Source organism: Eretmochelys imbricata, chromosome 8, assembly GCF_965152235.1.
Source record: "Eretmochelys imbricata isolate rEreImb1 chromosome 8, rEreImb1.hap1, whole genome shotgun sequence".
NCBI classification, from domain to species: domain Eukaryota; kingdom Metazoa; phylum Chordata; order Testudines; family Cheloniidae; genus Eretmochelys; species Eretmochelys imbricata.
In genome coordinates, this window is record NC_135579.1 from 72,528,068 (window position 1) to 72,542,004 (window position 13,937).

The following is a 13,937-nucleotide window of genomic DNA, read 5'->3' on the forward strand; positions in this document are numbered from 1 at the left end:
GCCAACATTGAATGTTACCTGCCATCATGATGCCCATTTACCTAGTTTTGTAAGGTAAATCTGAAGTATTTCAGGGCTTCTGTAATATTGTCTAATCTAAACGCAATGCAGATTTTGCCAGTTACTGTTCATCCTCTTTTCCAGAGTACTGCTAAACATATTAAACGTCACCAGTCCTAGAACAAAACCTAGCAGCATCCCCTTGTGTTAACCTTTTATCATTTTGAAAATTGATCATTTTATTTCGATTCTTTATTTTCTGCCTTTTAGCAAGATTCTAAGCCATCGCCAGGACTCCGTATTTTCCATAATAGTATCTAAAACAGACTTTCTGAAAGTCCAAATAAAAGTTGCCGACTGCTTCTCCTTTATTCATTACTTTTGTTGGCATGCTCAAGGAATTCTAATAGATTCAAGAAGCACAATTTTCCTTTACACATATTGTCTTGTGTCTATCATATCATTCTAAGTTGTTGGCTTTTTTGTTTGTTTGTTTGAATTCTATATCTAGTTAACAAATCAATCAGTTGACTTGCTTTACCACAATAAACCTTACAGATTTGTAAATCACAGAGCAGCCCTTCTTGAAAAGACAGATGCAACATTTGCTATTTTTCAGTCTACTGGCTGATTTTCATGAGATTGCATATTTTTGTTAGCAGCTCAAGCTCACCCATCAGAACTCTCGGGTGTAGCCTTGAGGTCCTGGTGTCCAGTTCCTCTTTCATTTATCAGTTTGTTCCAGCTTCTCTTTTGATACTTCTATCTCTGACAGCAACTCACTTTCATTATCAGAAGGAGTAGGTATCTCCCCAGCATCTTCTGTGGTGAAGACTAATGCAAATCATTTAGCTTCTCAGCAATGTACTTATTCTCTTTAATTACTCCCTAATAGCGGGACTCCCCTGGAGTGACTGATTCTTTTTACAATCTATGGATGTATAGGTTGTAAAGCACTCAAATGCTATGATCATGAGAACTATACAAATGCCTATACAGAAATAAATAACTGATTTGGATCCCTCAGGATAAATATTGTTATATAAACATAAGAATGCGTTATGAATACATTTATGGCTTGATGCTGAATCATTTTCTTCAGTGCTTACTTCATCATCACCATCATGTCTCACAGATTTGAGAACCTGTTTAGCCTTTTCGTAGAATAGGCTTTATTTTTCTCTTACGCTAATTTAGCACCCACCAGTCTTCCACATTATATACTCCAGACTTTTACTCTGTGTCCCCCTACTCTCTGTTGCTGTTGACATGTGAGTGCTCAAAGAATCTAGCAGATGAACCTTTCATTCACTTGTGTAATATGCCAAAATGGATCTTTAGATCTGAAAATAAACAATAAGATCACAGACATATGTGCTCTCTTTGGATTTCATCTAGGAGACATAATACTAGTATTGTGCACTGTCCTGTAATAAAAGGATTCCTTTCAATGTATGTCCCTCATCTCTTGGGCACATTGTGTTTTACAATGTTTTACAACAGTAAACAGTAAACCAAGCATGAACTGTGAATTTTATTTTAAAATACAGTTTTGCTAATATGGTTAATGAAAAGCTAATCACCTTAAAATACTTTACAAGTTACCATTTAAAATGCAGTTATAGTAATAAAAGTCACTGTGTAAAACCAACACCATCTTACTCAACAGAACTGCTCCTTGTGTGTATTCAAAATCGTATCTATTTACTTTCATGACAAAATGAGTTTTAACTGTTTTTACTCTTGTTAGCACCAGTAAGTCAATAGCTAATGGATTCTACTCTGATTCACTTCTAAGCAACAGAATTGCTCATTAATTGCAGTTGCCGACCCAAATTCTGCTCTCAGTTATACCTGTGCATCCCTATTGATGAGAACAGGGCTGCACAGGTAAAACTGAGGGAAGAATTCAAAACCAGTGTGATTGCATATAGAATAATTAAGGACAGAATTTAGCTTGCAGGATTTTATTGCTGGTGGTAATGCACAAGCAAGAAAGAACACAGCTTGACTTTTAGAACCTGCCCTGTGTTTTCAGGGCTGGTAATTAGCAAAAACATCATCGTACTGTAAACTGCGAAAATTTAATCTGGAGGCCACTGAGAGACAATAAACATGGAACCCCTTGATGCCATTTTAGAGTCATTTTTTTGGTGTGTAACTGCACTTTAAACAAAAAAGCCAGCTATTTTTTGCTTCACTATTTTTTTTCCAAACATTTACTTTTTGATCCAAGCAAGAAGCTCTGAGGTATTTTGAGACATTGCACCTGTAAAACATCATGTAAGTACTATCAGTGTTTCTTTACTCATCTAAATATACATGGCACTTTACCGCTAAATAAAGACAAAGATCTTGCTCTAAAGATGACACTAATAAAAAAAAAAGAACTGTCCAACGGTATAAAGAAATAATTTTCACAATATTTTGGAGCCACAACAATGACTCTTTACAGTTTGTAATATATATATGTTTGACACAGCATATTGTGGTAAACATCTCCTCCTCCATAGTTGAGATGCTAAATTCCCACCCCAGTGTATTCATGTGTGCTGTAAGAAGCAGCATGGGAGTTTGCTAAAAGTTTGAAAACTTAGCACAACACACACCATTTTTTAATTGTCATCTCTGGGGAAGATTCCTTAAGATTAATTTATTCCATATACTTATGGGAATGCCTAGTGTTCCTAACACTGGACTATTATGATCATCTAATCTGACCTGCTGCATAACACAGCCTATAAAATTACACAAAGTAGTTCTCGCATCAAGTCCATAAATGATTCTTGAACAAGAGCATAGCTTTCAGATAGATTCCAATATTGATTTAAAGCCTTCCCATGTTAGACGATTCCACAACATCCCTAGGTAAATTGGTCCAGGTTAATTATGCACACTGTAAAAAATGTGCACCCTATTTCTGGTTTGAATTTGTCTAGCTTCAGCTTCCAGCCACTGGATCTTGCTATACCTTTGTCTGCTAGAATCTTCTACCCTCAGAAATCTCTCTATGTCGATACATAAAGACCATGAGCAGTCAATGGAAAGCTGCATCACTTATATGATACACTGGTTTTATATAATTTCAACAACTCTAAAATGAAGATGTAAAATTTAGTACACAGAGACACCATGTGGATTCATGACACACAGTGGAGGATTCTGCATCTATTAGTCAATGAAGAGATCACATAGTATCTAATATTGCGATAGACCAATTGATTACACTATTTAAAACTGTGAGAGGTATAATATGAACAAGTGCATATGTACTCTTTAGCAAGCATGGATCTGATTTTTGCAATAAGATTCCTTGGTCTCTGCAAGATTCCCAAACTGAATTCAGTAGCAACCTGGAAAATGCACACACTCTCTTTTTTCTAAGTTAAATATGAAAATACATATGAAAATTAATTTCTATTCATATTTATGCTATCCTCAAATATTCAGTGTGCCATATTTTTATGCTGAAAAGGCACTAATACCCTGTAGTTGTTGTCAAGTGAGAGCTGAAGGTCTCAACTGTTGGCAAAGAACAGTTGAAGCACTTAAGCAGGCGCTGAGGTGTTACAGAAAAGGCAGTTGAGTAATTTGGCACTGGGAAAGAGATGCATCTGCACTTTCCTTTTCCTTCTGTGTGCGGATATGGTGGTTGACTTAGCAACCATTGACAGAAACTTCCCTCCCCATACCCCCACACAGATTCTGCTGCTGCATTATAGTGACGGCTAGGTGCCTTAGCTGAAAATGTCACCTCATACTATATAATAATATTGTCATTTAAATTATCGTTGTTAACTCTCAGAGTTCAGGCCAGCTTCTGGAGATGAATGGGAGCCATTCACACCCCTCAAACTCTATGCAGGCTCAGGAAGACCAGGCAGCATCAGTCTACATTTAATTCACATTTTAAAGCTTTCCTTTGTAGTCATAACAGCTAAGATTATATGTATCTTGTTTTGAGAGGTAGCATCCGGGTGATCTGGGAGTGCTGAGCATCTCTGAAAATAAGGTCATTCCGAATAATAATAAAACCCCTTAGTTTTTGAATCCCAGTCCTGCAGCAGTTTGTGGTTTCTGAAATTTTAGAAAATAAGGCTTTGGATATCGTTAATTTAATAAGTAATACAAATATAAATAAAAGCAGATTACTAATATACATTTACATATTTCACAATGGACAGCATTTTTGAGAGATTACAATAGGATGGAACAGGAAATTGGTTATTCAAAAACTAGATGCAAGGTACATTGATAAAATACCTTGTATTCCTGGATAATAAGTATTTTTGCATGTTCCATTGAAGAGTACAAGAGGAAAAAGGGGGGAATTTTACATCAGATATTTTGATCATGCAGATGATAGCTAAACTGTTTAAAGTGCAGTTCTTGTGTGCAGTTCTAGACAGAGGTTGTCTATTTCTCAGATGTAGCTTAACCTGCGGGGGTTTCAATTGGCTCGGATCAAACCCATAATGATAATCACAATTATTCCCTGATCTAGTATGGAAAATTAGTAGAAATTCAGTACCGCTGCTCCTATAACGTACTTTTAGTTATGCATATTTTTGAAGCAAGAGATAAAATTTACCTTAGTGTCACACAGCTTTCATTATTTAGTCCAAATTTATCTTAATTATGTAGAATCTTTAACATTATTTTAACAGATTTTGCAACCTCTGGTCCTTTGTTAAAAGACAATTTAGAGAGCCCCTTCGCACAGTATCTAGGCACCTTACAGAACTATGCAGCTTTTAAAAATGTGTTGGTGTTCAATCCCCCCACAGTCAGAAAGCAGGAAGTTAAATAGCCTATAACAGCGTAAATCCCAAACCTGAAATTCACTGTGTTCCACACAAAGTGAATTGCCATAATCAACAACTTTCTGTCAATGGTTTTTAGCAAATCAGACAATGCAGCAAGGCATATTAAGTCAGAGGTGTTTACAGGGAGTTGCCTTGTCCGATGGGAAAAATTGAGAGTTTTGTTGATTTCATGATTTGGTTGAATTCAGTTATATTTTCCCCCAAGATCACTGTCCATGAGGCTAGTAACACAGTAACATTCTTTTACTGCCAATGCCAGTACACACATTAAAAATATAGGGCATTAAAAATTCAGCATATGCTAACAGTTAGCACACAGCAGTATCTGAAATACCTGGTTTCCCTGTGCTTGGAATATAGAGTAACTATGGCAGCTTTTTAATACAAGCACTGTAGAATACTACTTTTAATATAGATATATATAACTACACAGTCTTCTTTTTGTGCAGACAGGATGTGAGACAGGGAATACTTTCCATGTGCTTTGGGCACAGTTGATTGTGTATATTGATTCAGGGCAAGATAGCGAATCACCCCATTTGCTTGTCAAGGGTGAAATCAGGTCACCCTCTGCAATGAGCTTTGTGCTAGAATGTTTCCACCAGGAATGTTATGGAGCAACCTTTGCAGCAGCTCCTCGGAGGCTACTGCAGCCCATCAGCTACTGATTGGGCTGCCTGCAGCTGCTACAACTCCCTCAGGAGAGGGTTTTGGGCAGTGGAATGTCATTGTTATTGACCCATGACCATGTCCCCAAATCACAGACAAGTGAGCTGTAGCTCACGAAAGCTCATGCTCAAATAAACTGGTTAGTCTCTAAGGTGCCACAAGTACTCCTTTTCTTTTTGCGAATACAGACTAACACGGCTGTTACTCTGAAACCAGACAGAGTAAGGAGTCTCCCTGCCCCTCACTGTGTGGGTTACCTGTATGGTTACTGCAAGGAAGGGACACAGAGATAGCAAGCCTGAGTACCGCTAAACACTGTGTTCTGCTATGCTTTATAAAACAATTACAACTGTTTTTCTCTGTTGCTGAAGTATCTTGCGTGCTTCACGTGTCAAGCAACATTCCACTTAATCTGATGAACAAATAAACAAAAAGAACAATAAGAACAGGAGTACTTGTGGCACCTTAGAGACTAACAAATTTGTTAGAGCATAAGCTTTTGTGGGCTACAGCTCACTTCATCGGATGCATAGAATGGAACATATAATAAGCAGATACATATATACGTACAGTGAAGGTGGAAGTTGCCATATAAACTGTGAGTGAGAGGCTAATTAATTAAGATGAGCTATTATCAGCAGGAGAAAAAAACTTTTGTAGTGATAATCAAGATGGCCCATTTAGACAGTTGACAAGAAGGTGTGAGGATACTTAACTTAAGGAAATAGATTCAGTATGTGTAATGACCCAGCCACTCCCAGTCTTTATTCAAACCCAAGTTAATGGTGTCTAGTTTACATATGAATTCAAGCTCAGCAATATCTCCTTGGAGTCTGTTTTTGAAGCTTTTCTGTTGCAGAATTCCCACCCTTAAGTCTTTTACTGAGTGGCCAGAGAGGCTGAAGTGTTCTCCTACCAGTTTTTGAACGTTATGATTCCTGATGTCAGATTTGTGTCCATTTATTCTTTACGTAGAGACTGTCTGGTTTGGCCAATGTACATGACAGAAGGGCATTGCTGGCACAATGAACAATGGCATGGGAATGTTCTGCATCATGTGAGAAAAACCAAAGACAATCACTGTAACATACTCTTACAGTGTTTTCTTGGAAGATAGCTGAGGACAGTTAAATTAATCCCTAGAGACTTGAGTCCTATTCCCCTCTCTGCTATCAACTCACTCTGTAATCTTGGACATGTCATTGAACTTCTATGTGCATCTGGTATTCCATGTGTAAAATGGAAATATAATGCTTACCCACCCTACTAAAGTGCTGACAAGCACAGCACACAGGAAGCACAAAGTGGTTTACATTAATGTTTTCTACCTTTTGTTTATTAAGAGAGATGAACTTGTTTGCATCTGATGTGTCACATTTAGCCTTCTCTAAGTATAATTGCATGCATTTTATTCAGCAAGTATTTAGGGATCTGCAAACTTCCATTCACACAGGTAGTCCGCTTGAAAGCAAAAGTGTTGTTTCCTTGAATAAGGTTTTGCGGAATGAGGCCCCGGTATTGTAAGTTTGAAATACAGAGCTGATTTTCAAGCCATTTGCTTGTCTTTCTAAGGAGAGAAAAGCAATTGTTGTTCTCTTTGTCCTTTGTTGTTTAAGGATGCCCCTTTCTTTTCCTGCAGTGAGTTCTTAAATCTGTGCTAATGAAAAGTGACCAAGGACACCCAGATCGCATGTGTCATGTCACTTCTCTTTTGTGTCCCATTTTGTTCCCTGTAGTGCTACACAATGTTGGCCAAGCAAAAATTAATTAAATAGTGCATTTAAAATCAAGTGCTAAATGCTAAATGTGGACAGACAGACACTTGTAGATCTTCCTGCAGTTTAATTTTATATACATTCAATACCCTTTATCTACATTTTACGATAGAGGAAGTGTGAAACTTGGCAAATTTTAACATTTATTTCAAAAACTGTAAACATTGCCGTAGTGTCTGCAAGAAACTCCCATGTTAAAATACTGTAGAATGCTCTTATATGGCCATAAAAAAACAACAACTAAACCATAAAAAACCCAAAACTTGGGTATCTTCTAAATGATTCTGTTTTTTCTCCCTAGGATGTAATTGGAAAAGCACTGCAGTACATTGGAACATATGGTGAGCTTAACAACACAGAGCAAGTTGTGGCTCTGATTGACAAGGAAATGTGCATCAACTGTGGCAAATGCTACATGACCTGTAATGATTCTGGCTACCAGGTAAGAACATGGCTGTAATTAGCAAAAAAGCACAGTGAGTTATCTTTCTGTTGCTGAGACAGAAACAATCCACCTTCTGTTAATGAACATGTGACAAAAATAGCTGTATAAAATATTGGCTTTTAACACCAGCATGCTCCCAAGCTATACTGAGAGAACCCGGACTGATCCAATTGTAGGGGTTTGTCCATGCACCAGTTATTGTGGACTTTGTCGGAGATTTGTGTTGAATAGAACTGAAACTCCACTTCACAGCCTCTTTTAGTCCCTCAGAAGTTATCTCTATGACATCTACATCATCAGGAGTTTTTTGTTTTACTTTGTTTTGGTTTTTCGGTTTTGATGGGAAGTAAATAAAGGAGGACCCAGTATGGACTGCTACAAATTCAATTCTTCAAAGGTTCTCAGGTAACTAAGGGAGAGGGGGCAGGATTCGCCCCTGTCAAGCCCACAGGGCAGTGAGAAGAAAGAAAATATGCCCACCTGCCAGATACCTGTTCAAAAATCTAAACCTTGCCTGAGGTTTGTCAAACTAACTAACTTGGAAACAGCCCTGATTTGGGAAAAATTTCCAGTTCTCTGTAAATCAACCCTCCAATATGATGAACTAACTTCCACAGGGATTAAAGAAGAGAGGGCCTGGTAGGTTGATACACCCAGAAATCACTGCACCTGGCATATGTCATTATTTTGAGTTGGGAGAACTGTTCAAAGCAAACTATGTATTCCTTGAATTCTACCATGTACAGTAACATATAGTTCTGAGAAATTCACTGTTAATTCTGTGAACTATTCCTTGCCCTACCATTGCACATCTGCAGGATTTTGAGGGACTTACCTATCCAATAAGAAGATAAGATAAGAGCCGGGATCAGCCATTTTAGGTGACCTGTTCTCTTCTCAAACCAAAGCAGGATCCACTAGAATCCCTATGGAAGTCAATACTCCTTGCAGTATTAATTTTCATGACTCCTGCACACCCAGTATAGGGGGCTGTGTTTTAACTAGGCAACAATGTTATATTTTTCAGTGGCTTTTACTTTATTTTGAATTCAGTATGTTTGGTAGTAAAACTGATTTTTAACTAAATATAGTAAGAGAAATAAACCTGTCTTTGTAAAAATCACTTACCACAACAATTAATCTGGGGAAAAGCCAAGCACTTAAAAGACTGATAAGAGAAAATGAATATTTAATCTAAACCCAGACTTTGCTATGGCAGTAGACTAATTTTTTTAGTAATGATGCTGAGTGTTCCTCCTGGCCTAGGAGCCTGCAGCGCCCTCTCCCCTTAGCTGGATCATAAGTAGCAACGCTCCCCAGGCTTTCACAGCATTCTTCTGCTCCACTGCAGGGTCAAGCCCTATAGAGCAGAATTCCTTGGTTCAAATCTCCATTCAGTCCACCAAACCATGTCATAGTAATGGGAGAGTCATGAGACCTAAGCTTTCACCCAACTACCCTAAGCTATTTTATTAGCAAAAATTATCCCAATAGGAAATGGTTTTAATGTTGTAAATGCAAATGCAGTTTTAAAATTCAAATTCAAAAAGCCATTTTTGTCATTTTGAATCAAAATTTGTTTGGTAAATAAAGCAGTTAAACCATGATAAGTCTTTTAACCACTCTGTGTAAGGACATTAGCGGTCCTCTGGGTCCTTACACAAATAGAGAAACATGGATACACACTGGACAAGAAGTTCCAGATTACTAAACACGCACAAGGGCAGCACTTTTTTTTCTCTTACACAGCTATTGCTGTCAGCATGTCCATTGGCAGTTTTCAGGCTGGAGGGGTGTGAGTTTTCGCTGAGGTGGGGCAGGCAGATCAGACTGCAAGTCTGGCAAAGGTTACCTGGCAATATGCAGGATATCGTAAGTGCCTGTATGCACCAAGCAAGCAGTTTGTAAAGTTGATTTAGATAACAGAGGTTACCAGAAAATGAAGCACTCAGAGGCATCTGACGCCATAGAGGCATTTCCAAAAAAAAAAAAAAGGGGGGAGGGCTAATGCACAGAAAGCAAAAAACCAAGCAGCGCTCAATATGATAGGATTGTGTGGGACACAGAGGACAAGACAGACCCACAATAACTGTATCTCTGTTACAAAAGATCATTATGGTGATGCCCTTATAAAAAGTTCTACAGTATTCTACAGTAACAATCTAAAATACTGGCCCTTACAATGACAATACTGCAGTGTTGGGGGATTTTACTGTAGAATAGTACCATATTTATAGTAAGGCTAGATACCCCAAACAATCTTCCATGGGCTAAAGTGGAAAAATTTACTTAAAACACCTGCCTAAATTACAGGTTCCATGTGCCAGACTAATCCAAAATACATAATATAAAGACCTTTCTACATAGCAGGTAGGAATCTGCAGGTGTGGCTGAGGACCATGGTAGCATACCTCCAAACACACAATGGTGGCAAGAGTGTGAAGGGGGCCAGTGAGCCATGCATAGGAGAAGATACTCTGATTTAAGATAGAGACCATGGCTCAGATCCTCAGCTGATATGAATCTTCACATTAGTGAAGCTACACTGATTTACGTCAGCAGGAAATATGGCCCTATATCTACTTGTGTCTCCTTACTCTCTTTGTGGTTAAAGAGGTGGCTGTTGCTGCCTCTTCGCTTCTAATTATTGTGCCCACGAAAAGGAGAAAGCAGCACTGCCTTTAGCATCCACAAGAAACTGCCCTTTCTGCTCTGAAGTGCATGGAAGTTTTGCAGTAATGTTTTCCCTTCCATAAGATTTCTCACCATAGGGGAGAATGTAGCCCTTAGGGAGGTAAGAGTTGATTTCACATTTAATGCAACTTGCTTTGATATAACTTTAAAAAATCAGCAATAACCAAAAAAAACCCAAACAAACCAGACAGACCCCTGAAGCTTTTCATGATGCAAAGAACGTTTTTTTCCATCTATTACTTGCAAAGGGATCAAACATAAAAAAACAACCAATTTGTCTTCTGCTGAATGCAAATTTTTGTGTTTCCAACATATATTCAGCCTGCTGAAGTTTCTGCAGAGACTTCACTTAGTATGACTACAGCAAAAAAGTGCAATTAATGTGAAGTTGAGCACAAATGAATCAGAACTTCTGAGTTAATCGTTGCCACATCGCCATGTACTATCCCCTTCAAGAAATGCATTGTCAATAGAGATAGATGAACTAGTCCTTCTAACATACAAAACCTTTATTTCTCTCTCAAACGAGACCAGAACTTGGAGGTTCAGGCTGATTAAGTTAACACTTTAGAGAGTGAGATGTCAGCCTAGTGCTACTATATTCATGGGCCTCTTTACTAGTGGAACACCAAAATACACATTGGGAAACTTCAGATCTCTTGTTCTCTTGAGTGTCAGAGCTTGGGAAGGCCCAGAGAAGGCCATATTTAAAGCAGTCAGTGCTGCTGCTGGAGCAGACTGTAGAACCTCTCCTAAAAACACTGCCTGTGATTTCAGAAGGAAACGAATACTCCCTTTCCTCCAAAGCCTGCCTGCAAGTAATTGAAGAGAATCTCACCAAGTTCCCAATATTGGAAATACCTGCGTACGTTTCCCTTTACACAGTGTCAGTAATTTCATTAAGGTCACTCTACCTACTCCCAGGGCATGAAGATGAGTGCCTGTGTAAGTCTTATGCCCCATGAGTCTCCTTTGATTAATGCTGGTACAGTAGGGTAGGAAAAGGCCACATTCAGAGCCCCAATTATCATACATCAGAAGATCTTACTATTAATACATTGCAAGGGAAGAATGAAAGTTGTAGGGGAAACTTTTAACATGGAATTCCCTGACTTTTCCACTTTAGTTCTCAGCCGGTACAAAGTTTCCTCCTCTAATATACATAGCCAACATTATGTTTGTTTCTTTTTTACTCAGTTTGTTCCTTAATCAATGAAGAGTGTGAAGTTAGTCTGATTTTGTTTTTTAAACTGGTCTTTTATAGGTGACTTATTGAAGCTACAGTTATGACTTCCAATTAAAAATAATTTTCACGCTAATCATTAATGAGGGCTCAGTCCTTGGAAACGTCAGAAATTAAGCAGCCCTGTCTGTTCCCGGCCCAGATATCCCTTTTAACTTTCTAAGGCTTGCAAATAAAATGAATCACAAGTGGCAAAGTATGTGCCATTCCTCACTAGATTTTATTAAATTAGATTGTTGCATCTTGCAGAGACTAAAAGTAAAAAAACCCCACCCATGATGGTATTTGCAGTCTGTCTCACGTAGAATCCATACAGGACTGGTCTGGATATCTCTTCTGTACCAATAAACCTGGTGAATTGCTGTGTTATGAAAGATTTTCCTCCCATGAAGGAAAAATATCTTAATGGAAGTTTAAACTTTGTGGGCCATATTCATCCTTTGTGTAACTCAACTTACGATGCAGGGCTTTCAGCAGAGAGTAAATTGGCCCTACAGTTCTAATTTTAAAGTGTTTTTGCCCCTAGAATTTAAACTGTTGCTATAGCTGCAGTGCAGTATCACACACACACACACGTCTTGAAGCACAGAGTACTGTAGTACGTAAAATGCAGATACTAAAATGGGGCTATTTCTGACCTTTTCGATAAGTGACATCAATACTATTTATTTCTCTTTGCAGGCTATACAGTTTGATCCAGAAACCCACCTGCCCACTGTTACTGACAGTTGTACAGGCTGCAATCTGTGTCTCAGTGTCTGCCCTATTATTGACTGCATCAGAATGGTTTCCAGGACAACACCTTATGAACCAAAGAGAGGCCTGCCCTTAGCTGTGAACCCAATGTGTTGAGGTGATCAGTCCAGCCGTTAATGTGAACTTTACATTTCCTGGATGCGGTAAATTTGCTTTCCAATTAGTACTTGAAATTTTAACTGTATTAAAACACGTAATGTTGATAGCCCTTATAATGATGGCTATTTTCTCCAGTGATTATTTTAAGGCAAACTGTTTTCTTAGATTTCAGAGCAGCAGCAGTTAGTCAGTTATTAGCTGTCAGTCGTTCATTATGTAAAGCACAACTTTTTCTTTTGCAAATTGCTGTAGCTGATGTTTAAGCTTTATAGAGTTTCTAGTTTTAAACATAATTGAGCATTTTTTAACTAACTGCAGTTCAGCATACAAGGAAACTGTTTCCAAGGAGACATTTTGTAATTAAACATTACATTTAATTTTTAAAAAGTTTCTTTGAAATTGTCATTAGCTACGTACTATGCAAACAAAGCAGTGCAGGGTGCTATTTGTCTATGAAAAGAAGTGAAAGGCGCTTTAAAATAGCATTTCCAATCTGGACTGATCGCTTTCAACTGCTACAGTGTAGAAAAGAGTATTTTCTTAATGCTTCCTCAATGCAACTTTACATTAGACTCTTCTAAAAATAAATTTGCTAACTATTGACCTATATTGAACTCTTCACATTTATGACTTGAATTGGTGTCTAGATTTAGATTTCCTCTATTAAACAATCGCAACACACTTCTTCAAATTGTTTAAACTGTGTTATTACAAAATCCAGGTGTTACCTCAGGTTTTGATTATTAGCAACCTGTTTTCTGCCTAGACATATTCTAAATAAATAACTTTTTAATTATGCCAATTAATGCTTCAGCAGCTATAGTTCAAAGATTTCATTACTTGAGAATGGAATATTTACCTCTCTGTGTCCCTCAATGGCTACGTCTACACTATCAGTTAGGGGTGCGATTTCCAGCTCAAGTAAACACATTCGTGCTAGTTCCCATCGACCTAGCACGAGCTGTGCCTGTGCTGTCTGTGCTACGGTGGCTACACTGCTATTTATACTCATGCTCGCACGAGTACGTGTATGCGAGCTGGGAATCACACCCCTAGCTCATACTGTAGACGTAGCTTCTATGGTACATGTACAGGGTTATTCCCCCCTCCATTATTCATCCTTAGTGGTTATGTTTGGCTACAGTAATGTTACAGCCCAAACAAAATATAGATTTGCCAGGATTGCTAAAGAGCCTTAGCCTATTTTTCATTCTCACTAGGAGCTGTCTCATACAAATGTATTGCTATTTTCTTTACCCATGTCTGCATACAAAGCCATACGTTTCATAATAATAATGTATCTGTTCAGTTAATTATGTGATCAGGAAAATTCATAACCTTTGATTATACACATTTCAGAATTTTCTGTTCTTCTGTTTGCATATGTATTCCTAATTATAAATAAACAGCATTAATCAACTTGGGGTTTT

General features: G+C 38.0%; 1 protein-coding gene across 1 annotated transcript in view; it reads left to right on the forward strand.

The window, feature by feature from the left end:
- DPYD (dihydropyrimidine dehydrogenase) overlaps positions 1 to 12,504 on the forward strand; it is a 502,649-nt gene extending 490,145 nt beyond the window's left edge. The window contains exons 22-23 of the mRNA XM_077825357.1: positions 7,572 to 7,712; positions 12,334 to 12,504. Coding sequence (XP_077681483.1) covers positions 7,572 to 7,712; positions 12,334 to 12,504 — 312 coding nt within the window. The remainder of the gene's footprint in view (positions 1 to 7,571; positions 7,713 to 12,333) is intronic.
- Positions 12,505 to 13,937: the final 1,433 nt, after the last annotated feature.